Source organism: Myxine glutinosa, chromosome 3 (assembly GCF_964187855.1).
Source record: "Myxine glutinosa chromosome 3, kmMyxGlut1.1, whole genome shotgun sequence".
Taxonomy (NCBI): domain Eukaryota; kingdom Metazoa; phylum Chordata; class Myxini; order Myxiniformes; family Myxinidae; genus Myxine; species Myxine glutinosa.
Genome location: NC_136263.1, coordinates 77,453,165 through 77,478,239, shown reverse-complemented (window position 1 = coordinate 77,478,239; position 25,075 = coordinate 77,453,165). Strand labels below are relative to the sequence as shown.

Below are 25,075 nucleotides of genomic sequence, written 5' to 3'. Positions count from 1 at the left end.
ATACTACTGGAACGATACACTACTGTATTAAGAAACCTGGGCTTAATTTGTCGTAAGCGGTCCGAAGATGAGGCATAACGCCTAAGGCCTATACGTACCGTATTGTTGGAAGAGACATAACGCCGATGCTTTCGATATTTGATGGTCATTTTAGCAATCGGTTTGTTTGTGTTTCACACTGAATGAAAAATGTAAAGGTAGAGCATGGCGATTGTGATATATGACAGGTTTGACAATATGTTCAGCATGAACTGCATATAAATCAAAATGGTGGAGTGTGGAGTCAGCCAACGTACCTCCGTAATGATATCAGACGTAATCGCATCACCCTGCCATGTGACCACATTCTCAGCTCTGATTGGTATATGTTTGAGGGGACATACATACATGCATACATACATGCATACATACATACGTACATACATACGGACATACATACGGACAGACAAACACTGTTCTAGCCGGCGCTGCTCGATGGGCTACGCTGTAAAAATGTTATTGCGTCAAATAATATTGTCCTGGAAGAGATGATTTTAAGCTGTCTTTGATCTGCTAGTACCTGTCGTCCTTAAAGATCCAATGATGACTTTTGGCAATAAGTAGGCTATTGTAAGGGAGATGTCGCGTTGGCCTATTTTGCCTTAACATTTGTCTCATGTGCTTTTCTGTGACCACGGATTAAAATCCCCTATATTTGTCCATTATAATATGTTCATATTGTCAAGACATTGTTCTGCGTGTGTTATATGCACAGAACTCAAATTGACGTAGAAGAACTATGCCCGTTCACGACACACACACAGCGGTGGCCCCGCTCGCGCGCTCACGCCGCCATTTTAGTTAGCGCAAGAACTGAATAGGCGAACGTGTGCGCTAGCTAGGCCTAGTGGAAGTGGATGAGTGGACGTGAATTTTTATATTGGACGGTGACACACACACACACATTATATATTGTATAATGGACTATATTCTATATTGTATAATGGACATTGTATAATGGACATTATATATTAATGTATGTACATTGTATAATTATGTTGTATTTACTGTATATTGTATATATATATTATATTGTATATTGTATATTGTATATATATTATATTATATTGTATATATATTATATTGTATATATATTGTATATTGTATATATATTATATTGTACATGTATATATTGTATATTGTATATGTATACTATATGTATATGTATATATACTATATGTATATGTATACTATATGTATATATGTATGTATATATGTATATATGTATATATATGTATATATGTATATATATATGTATGTATATATATATGTATATATGTATATATGTATATATATATACATATATGTATATATATATACATATATGTATGTATAATGTATATATGTATATATACATGTATGTATAATGTATATATGTATATATATACATGTATGTATAATGTATACATGTATGTATGTATAATGTATGTATACATGTATGTATGTATACATGTATATGTATGTATGTATACATATACATATGTATACATACATGTATACATGTATGTATGTATACATGTATACATATACATATGTATGTATGTATACATGTATGTATGTATGTATGTATACATGTATGTATAATGTATATATGTATATATGTATATATGTATATATGTATATACTGCATTCAACTTTCAACCCACAGCATTTAACCCCTGACTATCTCTTCTCCTTCTCCCTCCTTTTGCTTTAAATATTTCCCTATTGATTCTTGTCTTTTTGCAATTGTTGTTTTCATGTATTGTTATGCATTATGTTTGCATTATGCATCATGCATGCATTATGTGTTCATGTATTGTTATGCATTATGTTTGCCACTCTGTCAAAGCGCCTTTGGGCTTCTGGAAAAGCGCTATACAAAATAAATGAATTATTATTATTATTATTATATGTATAATACATATATGTATATATATATACATATATGTATATATACATATATACATATGTATATATGTATATATGTATATACTATATGTATACTATATGTATATGTACATATATGTATATGTATATGTATATATTGTATATTGTATATGTATACATTGTATATGTATACTATGTATATTGTATATTGTATATTATATATGTATATTGTATATTGTATATGTATATATTGTATATTGTATATGTATTATATTGTATATGTATATATTGTATATGTATATATATATATTGTATATATATTGTATATATATTGTATATTGTATATATATTATATTGTATATATATTGTATATATATTGTATATTGTCTATATATTATATTGTATATATATTGTATATATATATATATATTATATTGTATATATATTATATTATATTATATTATATATATTATATTATAAATTATATTGTATATTGTATATATATATATTGTATATATAATTGGACATTATACATTGTATAATGGACTATATTGTATAATGGACTATATTCACTATATATTGTATAGTGAATTTTTATATTGGACGGTGACACACACACACACATTATATATTGGACGGTGACACACACACACAAACACACACACACACACACAAACACACACAAACTAACAGATGGGACTACATAAACGAAAAACTACATCTGTGCATAACGTGAAAGTTTAACTAGAGTTTGGCGAGTAAACTCTTCATAATTAAGAAAAATAAATTAATTACCTGTGGAATGTTTTCCCAGAACCTTTCACAAGTCGATTTGTACAGTTTATTGCAGCACAAGAAGGCATATTGCTGATATTTGTTGAACATTCACACTGCTCATGTTAACAATAGGCCTATCTGTACGCAGAAAGCGGAGGTGTCTTGCGCTAACTAAAATGGCTGCCGCGTTGCGGCGGAGGGGCCACACAGCGACCTGCATAGTTCTTCTACGTCAATTTGAGTTCTGTGGTTATATGTACGAGCTACTCCATGTGCATTAGCCATTTTGGAAAAATTGTGGATTAGTACCTTGGCCAAGTCCCTGCTGGAGACTTCCACTGTGAAGGACATTTCTAGGATGCTGCTTCGGTAGCACCTACTCTCCTATTGAAGAATAGAGCTCAAAGACAATGATGATCTTTCATGCAAATCTTGTTTTTTTCACAGATATGGAGGACCAGGCCCTACCTGAGAGCTCTGCCACGTGCAAAAGCTCTGAGGATACCATCACCGATGAACACGTTTGCAAGTCCGAGCTGAGTAATGGAAGCAGTGAAGGGGGACAGACAGGTTCTGACAAAGAACAAGTGGACATCAAGATTGTTTACAACAAGTCTAAGTTTGATGTTAAAGTCTCATTGGATGACACGGGGGCAAGCCTCAAAAGTCTCATTCACACGTTAACAGGTGAATCCTGGACAAAATGTAGTTTGCACCTTGGTGTAATCTCACTATGTTGAAACTGTACTTTAATGAGATGCAATTGAAGGGGAAGAAAAGTGAATTTTGCATGATGGCACGTGCACAGAGTGCAGAAACTGTACTTTTTAAGTACAGAAGTGAATAATAAAAACATTGTAGACTAGAGCAGCACTCAGTAGAGCACACACCTCCACCAGGCTGAACAGTTTACGTTTTGTATCCTACTGATAGGCCGGATCTGCGACTGGACCTGAACCAAAATCTAATTGGCTTGTTCTTATCACTGACCACAACTCTTTGAAATATTATGCGATGTATCATTTTGGCCCCATCTCTCAATGGTGAAGAATCACTTAAGAAAATAAAAATAAAAACTGGAAAAAATCTGGATCTTCATCAAAATCGAATCTTGTCACACACCCAACCTGTCCGCCAAGTTTCGTCTGAATCCGTCCATAGCTTTTTGAGATATCCTGCTTGCAGATGGGTGAAAACATATCCTCCGTCCACCGTCGGTGGCGGAGGTAAAAATGTAAAAATGTAACGATGCAGGGATGGTATGTCCTCCCAAAAGCCCACCTCCTTCCAAAAAGTATGTAAACAAGGTGTGGATTGTCACAAATTATAAATGATCATGTGAAATCATCCCTACCTACATCTTTCTTTAAATAATTTTTATTCCCTGTCTATTTCTGCATCCATTTGCAATGATAGTGTTTTGATTGTTTGTTTGCATACATCAATTTGACCAGTGAAATATTAAACAGTTACACACACACACACACACACACGCTAATCAAATCAAGAGAGATGTATAGTGTCATCCGCAGGCACAACCATTATTCAAAGAAAGATATAGGGATGGTTTCACATGATAATTTATTGTAACCATCCTTACTTGTTTACATACCTTTTGGCATACCATCCATCCCTACATCCTTTTTACATTTTGAAAAATGTTTTTTTTTTATTACTTGTTTTCATTAAGGATGACAAGTAACTTTACAGATCCAGGTAGGTTGGAGTTTTCATTGATTTAGTACGAGCTTCTTGCCATAGGCAGGCTACTTTGGTGAAGAGGTGGTCATATAATTTTATGATTCAGATTACTGAAACCTCACTTTTGTCAAATGAAAAATTTTTTTTTTTTTTTTTGGTTCCATTGGCCTGATGCTTGTCTTTTGCCACCTTTATTCAATGTTGAGTACAGGTGTGCCACCTGCCATGCAGAAGGTGATGTACAAAGGTTTGCTGCGTGAGGATCAGACACTGCGAGAAATGAAGGTAACAAGTGGTGCCAAGATCATGGTGGTGGGATCTACGCTCAATGACGTTTTAGCGGTTAACACCCCCAAAGAGTCTAGTCCAGAGGCGTCACGATCAGAAGAGCCAAAGAAGGAGCCGCTCTGTCAGCAAAAGGTGAGCGATGTGTTCAAATGCAGTTGTCAAACCCACATTGTTGCCACACGTGACTGGAACGAAAGAATAGCATCGGCTCATTGTGATGTTATCACATTGTTGCATACCTTTCAGGAAAATGTTTTGCATTGGAAAAACAACCAAACAAATGAAAGCTACATATTATGCACAAAAACATGGAATGTTGACCCCTCACCTTTAGGTAACTCATTGTTATGCCAGGTGGTGCATACCATCAGAGCATGGCTATCTTTGTAGCCTTTTTCAGTTATCCATGTACATTTAAAAGAACGTTTCCACAACCCGTGTACAAAGGTCGAAGGTCGTGGTCGCTTGATTTTGATTTTGCTTCATCTACGTCCAATCCTATTTTTTTTTTTATACGAGTTTAAACTTGCAGTTTACTGACACGATAAGTAAACTGCTTTAACTCTCGTCGTGCCACAATTGTTAGATGCTTACATTTGGCTTCGTTCACCAACATCAGAAAACACTCTATGTTCATAAGGATTCATTCTGTTGCATCTGCTTGCTAGCATTCCAGATTTTGTTTTGACATTTTGATTCCCATTTTGAGGCTTATGGAAGAGCAAAGTTGAATTGACAGTGGGGAAGTGTGGCAACAATTGGGCACACTCAGCAAGGGACTAAACAAACATGAATAAAAGAGGGAGAAAAGGGGAGGAAATGCTGAAACCAGCAAGTAAGAGAGCTGGGTCAATGGGTCATGAAGGGTTAATGAGCATAATGATGATCATGGGTCAGGATAAGGGATGACAAGATGTGGTCGTGCACTGCCTGCTTGAAGGACTGGAGGGAAGAGGGGGAAAGAACGGCGGTCCCATAGACTATGCTGGTTTCCATAGCAGGATTGGGCAAGATGTTCCAGATTCATTTCTATCCCTTCCTGGATACTTCTGGAAGGCGGTTCATAAATCTCCTCATTCTTCCCTTCAGGTCTTTAAGACAGCTGTTCACATTGTCATATCATTACTCATGCAAAAAAAAAAAGATTCAAGAGAGATCATTCCCCATCCAAAACCATTATCTTTTCTATACCCGTTCACCACACCCCTCCCCAAGCACAACTCCCTCCAAATATCCAGTTTTTTTCTTCCTGAGAGTTTGTTTCTGTATTCATCTTGTCCACCCCATGTATCCTCCCGTACCCTCATTCTTTCCCACACCCGATTATTTGTTCAAGTCTTCCTCTATTTTTTTTCCCTCAACCGTGGTGCTGGTTTTTTTTCTTCCTCTTTCTACTTTTCCTTTTATGTTTCGTCCGGATCCATTTCATAAGTCTTCCTTGAGCCTTGACTTTGCATACAAAAAGATAACTCTTCTTCGTGCATTTTTTTTGTGCTGCTTTTTAAAAATGAGTGTCTTAAAAAAGTTAATTGCAGCTTGAAGTATCATATAAGCCAAATAATGCTCAAAATTACCAGGAATATTGAAAGGAAAGCAGGTTGCGATTTGAAAGACCCTAATGAAAGACTGTAAATAAAGTAAAAAAGAATAGGAGGAAATGATTACATGCTAGCTCAATAAGTAGAGACCTGTTGAGGTAGGTCGAAAGAAAGTTTGTAAAGGGGAAGGGTTAGGGTTCCCTCCAAAGATCCAAAGACCAAAGGATCCCTCCAAAGCCAGGGATCTCGCGAGATCTTGGAGACGGCGGCAGGGATTTTCGAAGCTCCACACGGTCTCCACGTTTTTCGAAGTTAAGTCTGTTCACAATTGTATTTTGTCGAAACTGTATTTATCTTTCGGTGTGTTAAGTTATTGTGTGCAACTTTGGTTGTTTCTCGGTGTTTATCTTTCATAAATTGATCGTCTGTTTGCCGTGTCGTGTCTTGAGGCCTTGTACAGTGTGCACTGTACAACCTTGAGGCTTTGTTTTTCTCTCAGCGGTCCGTCTTTTGTGATCCAATAACTTTCGTTCTCTGTATTCCCAGTCTTTTCACCCATAGCCTACTTCCTTGTGTAAATCTCAACTCAAAAAAAAACAAACAAAAAAAAAAACATTTTCCTTCTCTGTTCTCATTCGTTTATTCATTCTTATTCGTTCGTTCGTTCTTCGACCACGTGTTTCTCCCCCATTTCCCCAGATAGTTTTCACTCATTAACCTTCAATGTTTACATTTTCCCCTCAAGTTATGTATTCCGTCATATTTTATAACACCTTTTTCTTCTTCTTCTTTAAAAGGCTGCTTTCGACTTGCTCACCAAATCAATTCATCCCAAAAAAAATATCCATCTCCTATAGTGCCTTTTTTCTACATTCCCTAAACTCTCCTGCACTCCATCCTCCATCCAGCGTCCTTAAACGTATTTTTAACTCGAAGGTCACAAGAAACTCATTTTGCAATAAATGTTCGTTTCCCATAAATCGTACACTTTCAAAAATCCAATCTCACCCCTCCCCTCCAAATCTTCCCCATAACCCCTCCCCTCCAAATCTTCCCCATCACCCCTCCCCTCCAAATCTTCCCCATCACCCATCCCTTTCAAATCTCCCCCCTTGCCCCCTCCCTCCTAAACTACCCCCTCACCCCTCCCCGCCAAGACGCCCCCTCGCCCCTCCCCTCCTAGACTCCTGCCTCACCCCTCCCCTCCAAATCTCCCCCATATCCCATCCCTTTCAAATCCCTCCCCTTGCCCCTTCCCTCCCAAACTCCCCCCTCACCCCTCCCCTTCAAATCTCCCCACCCTCATTGCTTCTCAATTTCCCCCCTCTCACTCCCCCTCCTCAAAGCGTCCTCCCCGCTTCTTCCCCCTTCAAACTCTCACCTCCATCTCCCCCAACCTTCTGCCTCGCTCTTCCCCCTCCTCAAATAACACCTCATTGTGGCTCACCCAATCACCATCAAACCTTTTGTCCGCCCCATCCTTCCCTTTCTCCGAGCTATTCTGAAATCTCTGACACACCTTCAACAGCTCTCCCTACCTCTTCCACCTCTTCCACATCTTACCCTACCCCTCCTCCCCCCTGTTCTGTATCTGATGCTCCCCCTTCCTCTTCATTAACGGTATGGACCTCAAACATCCGGGGCCTTCGTTCAAACTTAACTGATCTCTCCATACAGGTTGCTTCTGTCAAACCAGACGTGATCTGCTTAACAGAAACTTTCCTCCTTTATGATGTCTCTGATTCCATAGTATCTCTCCCGGGCTACTCCCTCCTCCGGTATGATAGACCTGAGCCTCGTCCTGGAGGCGGGGTTGCTATCTTTATCAAAAACTCTCTTCCTCACTCGCCCTGCACTGCACTCTCTCCACCTCACCCCCAGGAATACCTCTGGCTACGGCTTCCCCTTCGCTCCCACCTCTTGTTCATATGTGTGTTGTACCGTCCACCAAACAGTGATGACTCCATCTACATCTCGCTGTCTGATGATATGGACCAACTTCTATCTACTCATCCCAACTCTCTCTTCCTCATATGTGGTGATTTCAACTGTCATCATGCCAGTTGGCTGGGTGTGGGTACCTCTCTCACCAGCCATGGCTCCTCAGCAAAGGACTTCTGCGACTCACTGGGACTGACACAATCTGTCAATTTCCCGACCCGGATCTCAGTCAACGGAACATCTTCTCTTCTGGACTTGGTTATGACTAACTTCCCTGAAAATGTCTGCTGCTCTTCTTCTGCTCCGATCGGATCATCTGATCATGTCCTTGTTAAAGTGGACATCTCTCTGACCATCCTCAGGGAGCCTGCTCAGCGTCGACGAGTCTGGCATTTCACTCAGGCCAACTGGCACGGTCTTCAAGCAGCCATCAATCATCTGGACTGGTCTCCCATCTCTACCACCTCTGACATCAACTCATCCTGGGAATTCTTCCAAAGTAAATTGCTCTCTCTCATGCACAGATTTATCCCATCTCGTCTTCAGTTGTCATACCCTTCCTCCCGTCCATGGTACACGGAATCTTGTGGTGAGGCTGTTGCCCAGAAACAACTTGCCTTCGTCTCCTGGAAAGCAAATCCAACGGAAGGAAATCTCATTTCCTTTCACAAAGCCCGAAACAAGTGTGTGTCCACCCTCAGGAGAGCCAGGAAACAATATCTCTCCGTTCTCAAGACCGAACTCTCTTATCTGTCTCCCTCTTCCAAATCCTGGTGGCGTCTGGTCAAATCCGTTTCTGGTGTTTGTTCCCCCTCCATCCCCTCCCTTACCTCAAACGGCTACACAGCTGACTCCGCACGTGAAAAAGCTGAATGCCTCAACTCTGTGTTTGCCTCTAAATCTTGTGTCCCAAACCCATCCCTCTCTGTACCCACCATACCCAGTCGTACCCTGCTGCTCCTGGACTCCGTGTCCTTTCCTCCTGACAAGGTGGAAAAGTTTCTGTCAACCCTCGACTCTGATTCTGCAACTGGTCCCGACGGCATCAGCCCACGGGTCCTAAAATCCTGCTCTGCTGCTCTATCTCACCCTCTCTCTGTTCTCTTCACCCTCTCTTTTGCTCAAGGTCAACTGCCATCTGCTTGGAAATCAGCCAACATCACCGCTTTGCACAAAAAAGGTGCAAAAACAGATCCTAGCAACTACAGACCAATCAGCCTTCTCCCAATTATCAGCAAAGTCATGGAATCCATCATTGCTTCGGATATGAAATCTTTCCTCTTCTCCAATGGCTTGATCTCTGATCATCAATTTGGTTTCAGACCAGGTCACTCTACTCTGGACATGCTGCTTCTGCTGTCTCAACAATGGATGGAGGTCCTCAATGCCAAACAGGAAATTAGAGCTGTCTCCCTCGACATATCACGTGCCTTCGACACGGTCTGGCACCCCGCTCTGCTCACCAAACTCTCCTCCTTTGGTATCCATGGAAATCTCCACGCATGGCTGGCGGACTTCCTCTCTAGTCGTCGTCAACGTGTGGCCCTGAATGGGTTTCTCTCATCTCCTCTTCCTGTTCAGGCTGGAGTTCCCCAAGGCAGTGTTCTGGGCCCCGTGCTTTTTCTGGTCTTCATCAATGATCTCTCTGACTCTCTCGAAAATCCTCTCTATCTCTTTGCTGATGACTCCACTCTCTGCCGCTCCATTCCTCTTCCCTCAGATCGGCAGTCTGCTGCCTCCTCACTCTCTGAAGACCTGGACAAAATCACAGACTGGTCAAACAAGTGGAACATGTCTTTCAATCCTGACAAATCTCACACTCTTACTATGTCTCTCCGAAAAGATCGACTGGACAACCCTCCCATCTACTTTCTCAACAATCCTCTCCAAGAAGTTCTGTCGCTCAAGATTTTGGGTCTCACTATCTGCCATGATCTTTCTTGGGAAAACCACATTTCCAAGCTGGCCTCCAAAGCCAGTCGCCGACTGGGCATCCTCCGTCGTGCGAAGTCCTTCCTCGGCACACCTGAGCTCCTCACCACATACAAGGCGTTCATCCGCAGCTCAATGGAATACTGTTCTCCCCTATGGGCCGGTGCTCCTGCCTCACACCTAGCTCGGCTTCACGCTGTTGAAACCAAAGCTTTCAGAATTATTGGAATCTCCCGTGATGAAGCTATCTCTGAGGGCCTTTCACTCACTCACCGCAGGCAGGTAGGTGGTCTTTCTGTCTTCTACCGACTCCTCTCCGGCCTTGCACCCCCAGCTCTCTCTGTGCTCTGTCCCCCAAATATTCCTACAGGTCGCACAAGATCTGCCAGCAACCCTCTGATGGTTAAACTGCCGAAATCTCGGCTCTCTGCTCACCTTCACTCTTTCATTCCTCTTTTCTCCCGCCTCTGGAACAAACTTCCTCACTCCCTTCAATCCCACTCCTCCCTCCAGGTCTTTAAAACAGCTGTTCACCACCATCTCTTATCTTCCCCCATCCAAAACCTTGATCTTTTCTACCCCCGCTAATTCACCCCAGATCCACCTTGTTTGAAATTCCAACTTCTTTCCTGGAAGTCCTGGCAGTGTCCATATGTTTTATACCTCTCCCACCGCCCCCTTCCCACGCCCCCCCCCCCCCCCCCCCAAAGCCCTCGCCCTCTCTCAGATCTCTCGATGTCTCCATGTCTCTCGGTCCCTGCTCTCAAATGTTGTGTTTGTGTCCTTCCCCCTCTCTCCCCATCTTGTCTACCGCTCCCTATGTTATATGTTTTATGTGTCGGTTTGTCTTTCTGTGTGATTAATGTTCGCTCTTTCACGAGCCTCGACCTTGTATACAAAAAAAAAAAAAAAAAAAAAAAAAAAAAAAAGCTTGTGAAAAAATGCCTTAAGTAAACTGTGTGAATTGTGGAGGTTTGGGTGAGGGGGTGATGGGGAGGAGCATGGGGGTTAGAGTTGGTGTGGTTTGGCAAATGACTCAAAGAATGGCATTTATTATTAAGGTATGTTAAAAATGGTGTATGATGGTAAACAACTAACAACTTCCACCATACTATTACCATCACTGTTGAAGATGACCCTACCAGTGGTGGTCGTGTCATTAAACGAAACAAACCAAAACAAATGGCCACCTCCAACATCCTCTAACCATAATACAAACAAGTTTCTTATTTCTCCTTGTCATTGTAATTTACCTTGCAATATATCCCTGAAGCTTTGCTCTTTGTCATGATCCCAAATAAAACTAGAGAGCTCATACAACACCTTATCCCGAGCAGCTCTCAGAAAAAGGACGTGGGAAGGGTCTTTTAAGCTCTTACTTTGTGTTTCCCTTTGTTTCCTACAAGCTGCAATTTTGTTTGAATCTCGACATTCCCCAACACTGAGAGAGCGAGCGGCACATTTGATTGGTCGAGATGGCATAAATTGGTGCAATAATTTGTACTTGTACTACTAAATTGAAGGCTTTTGGAAGTACCAATAAGGCGATTTGTGTTCTCCAATGATCAAGTATACAAATTAAATTTAATTAAAATAAAGGTTTTAAAGGCTGTAGAAAAAAAACAAAAAAAACTTTTTCCCCGAAATTTCACGCCGTTGATGCAGTCTTTTACATCACCTTATTTAGCACGTTACATTAGTTCTTTGTACCCGTTGTTTGTGTCCTTTATGACGTTGCTAAAAATAGTAGGCTTCCTGTTTGGAATGATTTGCAATTTTGTTTGACTGCCAGACAGGCAGACAGACTAAAATAATTACCTTACTCCTCTCTGTGTATGCATGATTGGGATTCGATTCCCTACAATTTGCCAATTTCAGAGCCAAAGTACTGCTAAACTGCAGATTCATGTTCCAATTCATGTTCAAAATACAACATTCAATCGAAATTATGTCGTTCCTCAATCATACACTGATGTCTGTAGAGACAGACAGACAGACAGACAAAGTGAACCAATTGCGTAACTCCCCTTTTCGCTTCGCGTGCAGCGTGACAATGAATGAAATTGACAGAATGTTGATTAAAGTATGGGAAGTGAGCTAAAGCTGGCGTTTTGCTCTTTAACCAAATTCGTCAGAGCAAAGGAGGAAGACTGGATAAAGGGATAAGTTGATATAGCATTGGAATGGGTCAAAGGTATGAAAGGGATCAGTGACATCTCACGAAAGGGAGCATCAGGATTCAGGAGTTGAAAGTCAAGCGGTCTGGGAGAAAAGGGGGGATAATAGAGAAACAAACAAAACGCAAAACAATGGGGAGAGAATACAGACAATAACTAGAACGGCACTCAGTCGAGAACATACTCCGCCTGGTTGGCCATATCACTCAATGGTGAAGAATCGCTTTAAAAAAATATACTAGCTGGATCCGGGTCTGGATCGTCACCAAAATTGAATCGATTCTTTGTCACACACACAACCTGTCCACCAAGTTTCATCCAAATCCGTCCATAACTTTTTGAGATATCCTGCTATATGTTGGTTTTTGCCCTATCACTCAATGATGAAGAATCACTTAAAAAATTAAATAACTCTCATATCCATATTCAGATCTTCACCAAAATCAAATCGATTCTTCCTTCTCCACACACACAACCTCTCCACCAAGTTTCGTCCAAATCCGTCCACAACATTTTGAGATATGTAAATAAAGACTATCGTTTTTGGCCCTATCTCCCAATGGTGAAGAATCACTTTAAAAATTCTAGTAGCCGGATCCGAATCTGGATCTTCACCAAAATGTCGTCCTTATCATATATGCTACATCTCTGCCGAATTTCGTCCAAATCCGTCCACAACTTTTTGAGATATCTTGTTCACAAACAAACGGACAGACGAGGGTGAAAACATAACCTCCATCCACCTTTGGTGGCGAAGGTAAATCTATTAATCAACCCCAAAATATGAATAATAAAAGTGAGAACACATGGGAGTAAAAGCTGGACAAGAGAAAGAGAGAGGGAGAGAGAGCAGAGGAAAACGGGGGCAGGAATAGGAGTCGGAGGATGCGGTGGGAGAGGTAACAGAAGAGGGTAAAGTGGAGGTAAGATAAATAAAACACAATAAAAGAAAAGGGGGAAAACGGGGGCGGGAAGTATTATACATTGAAAAGTTATAAACCAGTTGCTTAATGCACGAACGAACGGATCTTTTCAAGGCAGTCGCATGATACTTCATTCTTCTGGACATTTGTTAAATCGGCGGACGGTCTCTGGTATATTCTCCATTTCAACACCACTGACGAGTTGAAATTTTGTAGAACAAAGCCAAATATTCAGGGTCGGCATGATTCCCTCCCTGCAGGAACATCGAGCACTTTTCATTTACTTAGAGGTCCCCTGTTTTACAACTTTTCAATCTTTTTCAAACTCTGTTTTTTCCCTTTTATATTTTATTACCACTGCTACCGAAGGATGCAGGTTATGTTTGCTCTCCTTTCTGTGCCTGTCTGTTCCATTTTTCCATTATTAAACTCCTTTGTACTCTCAACCTTTTTTATTGTTCCTTCTTTGGTTGTTTTAGTTTATTTATTTACTTACCCTCTCTCTTCTCTCCCCTTCACTCTCATTTTTCTTCATTGTTTCCACATTATTTCCCTCTTCGATCAGTCCCAGTCCCCTTCATTTTAACTCCAGATACCCTGACCCTCTCATTCTTGAGATGTTAAACCAAGACATTCTCACCCTGTATATACCCTGATTCCTGAAATATCACTTATCTTTACACTTCTGAATCTTTCCCACCATATATAAATTTTCACCTCTATCATGCCTTCCTCTTTTGCTCCGATGAAGGGTTAATGGCCAAAACATCAGCTTCTCCTTGCTTTTCATGACTGGTAGCATGAGAAGTATACTTCAATAGACTTTGTTTATTCCATCACAACATGGAATAAACCATGTCCATCACAACATCACACAACAATCACATATTCCATCACACCAACAGCACAACATGCATTTTAAAGGCCATTTTCCCTGCTAGAGCGGGGGTTAGCCTTTGTTAGGTTAGGGTTAGACTTTGTTTATTCCATCCATTGTTCTAATTGTCTGCCAATCCAGAATGACACGAGACTTCATGATTCAGATTCGATTTCTATTTACCTCTGCCACGAAAGGTGGATGGAGGTTATTTTTACTCCTTTCTGTTTGTCTGTCTGTCGGTGAACAGGATATCTCAAAAAGTTGTGGATGGATTAGGACGAACTTTGGTGGACAGGTTGTGTATGTGACAGGGACGAAATAATGAGATTTTGGTGAAGATCTGGATCTAGCACTATAATTTTTTTATGTGATTCTTCACCATTGAGAGATAGGGCCAAAAAATATATATAGCACGGTCTCTCAAAAAGTTGTGGACGGATTTGGACGAAACTTGGTGAACAGATTGGGTGTGTGACAAAGAAGAACTGATTCCATCTTTGTGAAAATTTGAATCTGGATAATAATTTTTAAAAAGTGATTCTTCAATATTAAGTGATACTGCCAAAAACTATATATACTTGTGGCATGATATTTCAAAAAGTTGTGGATTGATTATGACAAAACTATATGGATGAGTTGGATAGGTAACAAGAACAAGCGATTTAGATTTTGGTTCAGCTCCGATTCCAGATCCGGCCTATTAGTAGGATACCAAATGTAAACTGTTCACCCTTTGGAGGGAGGTACAGTCACATGAAAAAGTAAGTGCACCCCATGTAAAGTTTTGACTTTTTCAACATATTTCAACATACAGCTATTTGATCTTCATTTCAACAATATTGATAGATAAAGGTGATATAATCTATCTATAATTCCAGTAATCTCTGTGTGTATGTTTGTATGTTTGTATGTTTGTATGTCTGTGACCGCTGTTTCTCGACAACCACGGGTCCGATATACTTTAAACTTGCCAGGTATATTGCTGGGGACCCGAGGATGTGCCTTTTCAAGGTTTGAAATTAATCGGACAAGTAGTTACCGAGCTATGGCGATTTAGCCGTTCGCCGTTCGCTTTGGCGTTGCGAATGGACCAAACCATTTCATGTAAATAGAGGGGGGGGGGTTCTGTGGTCGTTGCGAATGGACCAAACCATTTCATGTAAATAGAGGGGGGGGATTGTCACTGTACTCGCAAGCCGTTCGCCGTTCGCTTTGGCGTTGCGAATGGACCAAAACATTTCATGGACCAAACCATTTCATGTAAATAGAGGGGGGGGGGGATTGTCACCGTACTCGCACCCACGTACCCACGTACCCACGTACGGGCATTGCACCCACGTACGGGCATGCCCTAGTGTAACAAATGTCATGAAACATTTACATTTTGTAGCCCATTGTATAATTTAAATAAACATTAATGCAAATTTCGCATGTGGAAAAAGCAAGTACACTCCATGAAATGTTATTTTAATCTTTTTAACATATGTAGACATATCAATACTTGATCTTCATTTAAACAGTATCTACAGATAAGGGTGATCAAATTTAACAAAAAACAATGAAAAATTGACTTTGCAATAATTTATTCAACAAAAAATTAACAGAGATGCCATTTCCTTCTGTGGAAAAAGTAAGTACACCCTTGGCTCTAATAGGTGATATTGCCCCCTTTGGCAGAAACAACCTCAAATAGGCGTTTCTTATAACTGTCTACCAGTCTCTGACATCGACTGGGAGAAATTTTTGCCCACTCCTCCATGCAGAATTCTTTCAGCTGTGCGATGCTTGAGGGGTTTCTTGCATGCACAGCTCGTTTCAAATCCCCCCACAACATCTCGATGGGATTTAGATCCGGGCTTTGACTTGGCCATTTCAGAACCCTCCATTTCTTTCTTTTCAGCCATTCCTTGGTGGATTTACTGGTATGTTTAGGGTCATTGTCATGTTGCAAGGTCCACCTTTGGTTGAGCTTCATCTTGCCGACAGATGGCCTCACATTATCCTCAAGCACCCTCTGGTACAATGAAGAATTCATTGTGGACTATATGATGGTGAGCTGCCCAGGCCCTGATGCAGCAAAGCTGCCCCAAACAATAATATTTCCACCACCATGCTTTACATTTGGTATCAGGTTCTTGTGGTCAAATGCTGTCTTTTGTTTTCGCCAAACATGTCTTCTGGTACTGTGGCTAAATAGCTCTACCTGTGATTCATCTGTCCAGAGCACATTGACCCAGAAGTGCTGGTCTTTGCCAAGGTGTTCATTGGCAAACTTTAGTCTTGCCCTGATGTTCTTTCTGGACAGCAAAGGTTTCCTCCTGGCACACCTCCCATACAACAACACAAAAACAGGCATTTTAAGGCCATTTTCCCTGCAAGAGCGGGGGTTAGCCTTGCGGTCCTCATGACGATCTTCTCCATTTGCCCTATTTTCTGCATCTCCCCTTGTTAACCCCCTTGCCCGCATTTCTTCTTCGACCATCTTTAGCCAAGTCTTTCTCGGTCTTCCCCGTCCTCCACTTCCTTCTAAATTCATTTCCATCACTCTTCTCAACCAGTCACTTTCATCCTTCCTCAACACATGACCAAACCATCTCAACCTGTTCCTCTTCACAGCATCCATCACAGGCTCTATTTCCATCATCTTTCGCAATTCATCATTTGTCTTCCTCTCTCTCAACGATACTCCACACATCCACCGAACCATTCGCATTTCCACCCTTTCCAGCCTTTGTTGCTGCTCTACGTTCATTACCCATGTCTCGCTCCCATAAATCATAACACTTCTCACACATGCAGCATACACCTTTCCCTTCAGCTTCAACGACACTCCCCTCCTCGTCAGCACGCCACTCAGTTCCCGAAACTTCTTCCATGCACATCTCACTCCAGCAACCGTTGCCGAGTTGGTAACTAGTTGCTGAGTTGTTTCCTAGGTAACAAAATGTTTTCACACCTTCCAGCTTCACGCCGTCTCCAAGATCCAACTCAACATTTCCTCCATCTGCAGCTCCCTCTGTGCACACCTTACACTTGAATGTAGCTGCCACACTGGTTAATGACCCTCTCAAACCACTACATTTTTGATGAACCCACTCAGCGCACATTGTAAATTGAATGGAGTTCACTCCGACACCCTTCCTGCACACAGCACACAGCCACTTCCCAGTTCTTTCCACCTCACCACATGCTTTACCACTTGCCATCACCTTCGTTTTTCCGATATTCACGTTCAGACGTTTTGTCTCCATACATTCCTACCACTTGTTCATCTTCTCCTTCAGTCCATCCATACTTTCTGCAATCAACACCAGATCATCCGCATACAACAACTCCCACGGTAAACCCTCCTTTATGTTCCGAGCCAGCACCTCCATCACAGCTACAAATAGTAGTGGACGTAGTACCGACCCCTGATGCACTCCCACCGTCACCTCAAACTCACCACTGTTCCCGTCCTTCGTCCTTACAGCTGTGCGCGCTCTTTTGTACATTGCCATCACTGCTCTGATCAACCATTCCTCCACTCCTAACCTACTCAATGCCCATGTCACTACTTCACGTGGAACCCTATCGAATGCTTTCTCCAGATCAACAAACCCAAGAAACAACTTCTTCCTCTTCTCCATGTACTTCTCCTGCAACTGCCTCACAATAAAAAGTGCGTCTGTCGTTCCTCTTCCTGGCATAAATCCAAACTGCATTTCGTCAATCTTCACTTTCTTCCTTATCCTCCTCTCCAACACCCTTTCCAATACCTTCATTCCATGCTCCAATAACTTTATCGCTCGATACGAGCCACAGTCCAGAGGTTCACCTTTCCCCTTGTATAGAGGGACGAGGGTACTCAGTTCCCAAACCACTGGAATGCGGCCTTCTTTCACCACCAGATTGCAGATCTCTGTCATTCTCTTCACACCCCAATTTCCCGCTGCCTTCAACATATCTCCCACAACTCCCGTCGGCCCTCCCACTTTTCTACTCTTCATTGCTTTTTTCGCTTCCTCAACTTCCTTCTCGGTTATCTTCTCTACCGGTCCTAAAACTGGGTTACCCTCTATGTTGCCATCCCATTAATTCTCTGCATTCAACAGTATTTCCACATATCTCTTCCATCTTCCTTTAATTCCATCTGGGTCCACAACGATTTGTCCCACTTCATCCTTCAAGCAACTCACCCCCATCACATCACACCTCTCTTTCGCTATCTGCTTTGCAATCCTGAATACCGCTCTCTGACCCTCTTCCAAATCCAAGCATTCTCCGAACATTTTCCAACATGCCTCCTGCGCCTTTGCCACCTCTTTCTTTGCAGCCTTCTTGGTTGCCTTATAACTTTCATGCTCTGCCTTTTCTGCCCCCATACCCTTCGCCTTCTGCCACTCCTTGAACTTCTTCCTCTTCTCGTCAATCCTCTTTCCAACTTCATCATCCCACCACCATGTTTCCGAGTGCCTCGGTGGTCCTTTTGTCCATCCACATACCTCACCAACGGCTCCCAACAGACTATCTTTCATTGACATCCAACCACTTTCAAGCTCAACCACATCATCCTCTACCATACTCAGCCTCTCTTTTAATGCCTCCCTCACTGTCACCTCTTTCAACCTCCACACCTTCATTCTCGGTTGGTACTTCACCCGCCGAGTTCTCCTCGCACCTTTCACCCTTCTGTCGCAGACAACCAAGTGGTGCTGTAAAACAGCCTCCTCCCCCGGGATCACCTTTGTGTCCCGGAGGTGCCCCCTATCTCGCCTACGCACCAGCAGGTTGTCAACGGTTGTCGTCGACCCACCTGACGTGTATGTAACAAGCTTATTATCCTCTTTCTGGAACTGAGTATTACAAATCAACAAATCAGCTCCATCAGCAAACTCCAAAATCCTTTCACCTTCTCCATTTCTCACACCATATCCGTAACCCCCTTGAACTCCCTCATAACTGTCCATACTCCTTCCCACATGTCCATTTAGGTCTCCTCCTACCACAACAACTTCCTTATCTTTCACGTTTTCCATCAGCTTCTCTATTGCACACCAGAACTTGTCCTTCTCTTCATTGCTCCGACCAACCTGCGGAGCATATCCCGCGATGACGTTCACCAAGAGCTTTCCAATCATCATTTTCACCATGATCAACCTTTCACTCACTCCAGTCACACTCACCACACTGTCTGCAAACTCCTCAGAAAACAGGACACCAACACCATTCACGCCTTCTGGGTCTCCCTTGCCACACAAACTTGTATTTCTGTCCCATGTAGATCAAATTTGTGCAGCCTCTTTCTTCTGGTAGACTCGTGCACTTTGACATCAACAGTGGCAAGAGCTACCTGTAGGTCCCGTGATGACATTCTAGGGTTCTTAGAGACTTCTTTCAGCATCTTGCGGTCTGCTCTCGGGCTGAACTTGCTGGGGCGGCCTGGCCTGAACAAGTTGGCAGTTGTTTGGAATCTTCTCCACTTGTAGATGATGTTCCGGACAGTCGAATGATTGATTTCATATTGTTTGGAGATCTTAAATCCCTTCCCAGACTCGTAGGCATCTATAACCTTCTTTCTGAAGGCCTCAGAGAGCTCTTTTGATCTCGGCATGGTGACGCCACACACTTCAACAACAAAGAGCAAACCAAACTAAATGTCTGAGGTTTATATAAGACAGGTTCCTCCAAGATCCCCTCTCTAACGATGTTCTAACCATTTGCACCTGAGCTGGTGCACCTGATTCTAAATTTAGGTATTTGAAGTCGTGATAAATGTCGGGGTGTACTTACTTTTTTCTTATGCTAAATTTGCATTTATGTTTATTTAAAATTATACAATGGACTACAAAATGTAAATGTTTCATGATATTTGTTATATTATATCACCTTATTTGTCAATATTGTTGAAATGAAGATCAAATAGCTGTATGTTGAAATATGCTGAAAAAGTCAAAACTTTACATGGGGTGTACTTACTTTTTCACGTGACTGTATGTGCTGTACCGAGTGCCGTTTAGTTTACAATGAAAACCATAGTCATTTTCCTTATACCATCATTTTGTTTGTTTTGGTGTTGTTTCACCTGTTGGTTTTCACCTATTTTCTTTTGTTTCCTGTCATCTAATGTCTGTGTCACTACAGCTACATCGGAAGGTGTTGGACAAAGGTAAACCAGATGACATCATGGTGGGCATCATAGGCATGAAGGTATGAAGCTATGATTTGGTTACACAGATGTACACAAATATAAAATGAAGAAATAATGTTAAAATCCATTTTGTACGCACCTCTGGTAGCTTGTACCTGTTGTTGCGTTTGAGCCTTGGGAGTAGCTGCTGAAATCTATCTCTCGGGGTTCTTCCCGACATCTTTCATCTTTGTTCCTTTCTCTTTCACATCTCTCTTCAGTCTTTCACACTTTTCTTATACATTTTCACATTTCTCTTTGTTCATTCAAATTCTTGCATTTTCTTTACCTTTTGTTAATTTCCTCTTTTATTTATTTTACTCATAATTTCTCTCTTGCTTTAATATCTGTCTAGAGAAAAGTGAATTCTTGGAAATATATATTTTCGGTTATTTCTTCGAAATAACCTCATAGAGTGGGTCCTGTTGTTTGGCCGTATGTGCGTACTTTCATCTGTACAAACGTACGTTAACATTTAACTAAAACATCTTCTCCTCACAAACTACCTAACTGATTATATAGACCAAATTTGGTTTGATGCATCAGGACAACAAGGTCTCATGGGGTGGTGTTCCCCATCTGGATCCACCCATTAACAAAAGGTGAAAGGGGGGTTTTGCCCCAAATATTGGTATTTCATTCAAAAATCTTTTTCTCAAAACCTACAACCAGATTGATCAAGGACACACTAGCCATGTGGCATCGTGCCCATGCCCTAACATTAAGTTGTGCTCCCCATGGCTGTATCTCCCTGGGCAATGGGGGCCACTGCTCCCTCCCCTAATGCCTCGTATTCACTAAAACATTTTCCTCACAAACTACATCACTGAAAATGGATCAAATTTAGTACGATACATCAGAAAATTAAAGTCTCATGGGGTTGTGCTCCCCATCCAGATCCACCCCCGATAAGGGGTTGAAAAGGGGGTTTCACCTCAAATTCAGGTAATTTATTTTAAAATATTTTCAAACAGTGGGAAAATAACACAGTCCCCCATGGGGCTATTTTTTGTAAGTCTGACTTGGCTAAGCCTGCATTGGTTTGAGGGTAGAGGAGTAGTGGCTGAAACCCCAATCCTATCAAGGTTCCTCCTGATGACTCAATCTTTGCTCTTTGCTTATTTGGGTTCCTTCTGACGACTTTAATGCAGTTGGCCTTCCATTTGATCATAATTCTCATGTGCTTCATTTTCCTACAAAGTCTGTCTCTTGTACAAATTTTCTTCTGTAACTTCCCTTATCTACTATTTCCACCATCACAGATTACTCTCTGCAGCACACGGACTTCTTTCCCACTTTGGCTAAGAGATTTCTCATTAATTTATATACCGCCTCCGCAACTGGACCCAATGGCATTGGCACTGGAATCCTCAAGATCCGTGCTTCGGCCTTATCCTCTGTCCTCTCCATTTCTTTCTCAGATGCTATGCCTTCATCTTGGAAAGTTGCAAAACCACCCCTATTCACAAGAAGGGTTCCCAGTCTTATCCACTCAACTACAGACAAGTCAGCCTTCTATCCATCAGAAGCAAAGTGGGGGAATCTTGTCGGTTTTGCAGACCTCAGTCAGGCGTTATCTCGTTTCCATTGTGGAAGATTGGGGAAGATTGGATTGGAGGGGGGAGATTGGAAGTTCAAAGGCTTAAATAACTAGTTGGTATTGTTGAAGAACAATTAGGTGTACATAAACCAAGTCATGTGCACTCATTGAATACTTGTAAAATTTAATAACACTGAGAAAAATACTCATTCTGTTACAACAGCAATACATGGTATAACAAACTCACACAGCACAAGGACCCCGGGTCGTCACGAGTATTCTTCACTGATCGCACTGTTTTTGCCTCTTTTATATCAATTAGAACAAAGGGCGAATATTTGATTAGGTCCTCACAGTGGGGTGGGCAGGAAGCAGGAGATCGGGGGACGAGGGATTCCGATGAGGGATTGGGAAGGGGTAGATCGGGGTTCGAGGAATCGCTGATTGAACCATTGTCTGCTCAGTGGGTTGTTTGAACCAAAATATAATTGTCTTTGTACAACAAAGCTTTACAATGTTATCCCCAACTAGTATTTACACAGGACTGCAAATGAGAGATATGTATGTCTTTTCATCACAAAAGCAATACCTGTGTCAACCAGAGTCTGAGTTATTCTGTTAAATACCTTTAAATGTAATATATAATGCAATGGAGTTATGGAGTGTCATCTTAATGGGTGCAATGGAGTGTCATCTTAATGGGAGACAAGGCCTTACCCTAATACACATAATATATATATTGTTACGGACCGCGGATAAGATGTTGGTTTTGCCGAGCGGATGGCCCCGCGGCCGTACAGTTACCCCGATTCCCGAACGTTGGCCGGATCGCGCCACAGATATTCAATAGGGAAAAGACTAAGGCGACACGGATGTGAAGAAGAAGCAGACAAAAAGGTTGGAAATACGAATATAATTTATTTGCTATTTACAGGCTCAAAAAAACCAAGGAGAAGGAAAGATAAGAAAATAAAATAGACAGAGGGACGGACCAGAAGGACACAGTGAAAATCGCTAGCTTATCTATGCAGTCTTAATTAACCCAGGGACAGAACAAACAAGGACAGACTCACGCGGGGAATGATGATAGGACTGGCGGGAGATGGATGGCTGGGGGGAGAGGAAGGTCCAAGGGTACTGCAGCACGATCGGCGATGCCGTTTCCTCAAAACTGCCGTCAAGGCCCCAAGCTGCTGTTGTTGCTGCTGTGGCCGCCGCTGCTGCTGCTGTGTCTGCTGCTGCTGCGGTGGACGTCGCGCGCTTTGCCAGGACTCGTCTGACTCAACCACACAACTGAACAACATGCTTGCTTCTTGCCCAACTCTCTTGCTTGGTCCAATTTTGGCGAGCAAGGCGACGAATAGCAGGCGTTGTGCTTCCCTGGATGATCTCTCTGGATGATCTCTCTGGATGATCTCTTTTGGACAAGAATCGCTGCTGGATGCTCTCTTTTGGACAAGAATCGCTGCTGGATGATCTCTTCTCTCGCAGTACCTTGCGCGCGTGCTTTTATAGCGCCTCCGGCGATCAAGCCGCCGGCCTTCAGGACACGCCCCTCGGTGTGCTCACCTCGGCCCTGGTTGGTCGCGTGACCCTCTGGCTCTGCCCTTGATGACAACGGGCGGGCACGCCCGTCTTCCCCGACCCGAGCACATGTTCAATGGTGGTTTTGGAGGGGATGTAATTGGCAATCGAGGCTTGGCAATGATGAAAGGGGGGTGCTACTCTATTTCACTTGGTGCAATGGAGTGTCATCTTAATGGGAGACAAGGCCTTACCCTAATACACATAATAAAGATATAACTATCAACCAGGGGGAAATCTATGATTGGCTGACGTGTATGCTTTATGGACTAATTATGGGACGCCCTTTGACCTTTACACAACACTGGAGGCAGGAGGGTCCAGAATCAAGCAATATTAATAAAACACACAATAAAAAAAATACAATCCTCATATCCGCAACAATATATATATATATATATATATATATATATATATATATATATATATATATATATATATACATGTCAAGTAGTAGATTTGTTATTGCCTAAAGTTCAGTTATAGACGTTAGGCGTAATGTGTTATGATTTAAATGTTGTCTAGAAATGCTATTTTCATAAAGTAAATAAAGGGTTTTTGCTTCGTTTTAGTTTTGGATGAGGAAAAGCTTAAAATGAGGTCAGGCTGAACAAATTGTATACGTGTGCTTTTCGAGGCTGGTCGTAAAACCACGCCCACATGCGCTTGTTTTTGCGTAATAGAATGACATGATCGTTAACCATATATATTTTGTTTTAATCTCAGCAACGCATGACTCTGTATAAACATGCTTTGGATTACTCATATACACAAACCCATAAAATATATGGGTTTGTTTGGCTAAGCATACACTCTTCTCTTTGTGAGTTATAGTTCTGTTTTCTCGGAGCCCAGAAAAACAATTGATAAGGACGGGCTGACTCCCCCGAATGATAACGGTGGGAGGAACCTCTCCCAGTGTTGTTTGTTCCCTCGGAGATTTCCTGATAAAACGTGTCCCTATATAAATGGACTGGGAATCAATGTGTTTTTAGGAAGGCTTGACGTGGCATGTTCTTGCTGTAGATTGCTGTAGACGTCGGCCTCCTCCGGATCCGTATAAGTTGGTTATTAATAAAGCTGCGCCATTTTTCAGGCTATTTGTGGACTTCTTTTGCAAACGAAGAGCTGATTCTTCACAGATGGTACCAGGAGTGGGGTGTCAACAGACGCGGAGGACGGGAAACGGAGCCCGATGGACAGGAGGAAGGCTGACCTGAGGCCGGCGCCGGCACGTTGATTTGAGTAAAGGTGGGAGTTGTTTTATATCAGAGGGCTATTATTCCAAATTCGTACCTTCCTCCCTCGCGCGGGCCTAGTCTCCTTGTCTTCCCCGCTGTCTGCACTCGAACAGAAATTGTAAGTAGAGGCTCATTTAGGCCTCAGAATGGCGTAGCTTTGTTAAAGCCAGGATAAATAAATAATAGTAAGGATACAAGTAAGGACTTAACAGTAAGCTTAAAGTTACAGTTAGCACCAGGAGGGGAAAATGAGGTCGGACAGCCATATAGGTTGAAACCGGGTGGCCAAGATTTTTCCAGGAAGGAACAGCCCAGAGACAAGATGGGGTATGCCATTGCATGCCAGGGAACGAAGGGCTGTGGCTAACTTAGGCTAAACTTAGATAGAAAGCCATAGGAACATAGAAGGCCATAGGAACATGGCCAGTAAAAGGATTTGCGCAGGATATCGGTGAAGATAACGTTCGGTAAAAGGG

At 42.1% G+C, this 25,075-nt stretch overlaps 1 protein-coding gene across 3 annotated transcripts in view; it reads left to right on the top strand.

Moving 5' to 3' along the window:
• Positions 1-25,075, top strand: part of UBFD1 (ubiquitin family domain containing 1) — a 152,374-nt gene that overhangs the window by 82,834 nt on the left and 44,465 nt on the right. For all 3 annotated transcript variants that reach the window (XM_068110541.2, XM_068110543.2, XM_068110542.2), the window contains exons 2-4: positions 3,133-3,372; positions 4,598-4,806; positions 20,189-20,254. In XM_068110541.2, the coding sequence (XP_067966642.1) occupies positions 3,133-3,372; positions 4,598-4,806; positions 20,189-20,254 (515 nt within the window). The remainder of the gene's footprint in view (positions 1-3,132; positions 3,373-4,597; positions 4,807-20,188; positions 20,255-25,075) is intronic.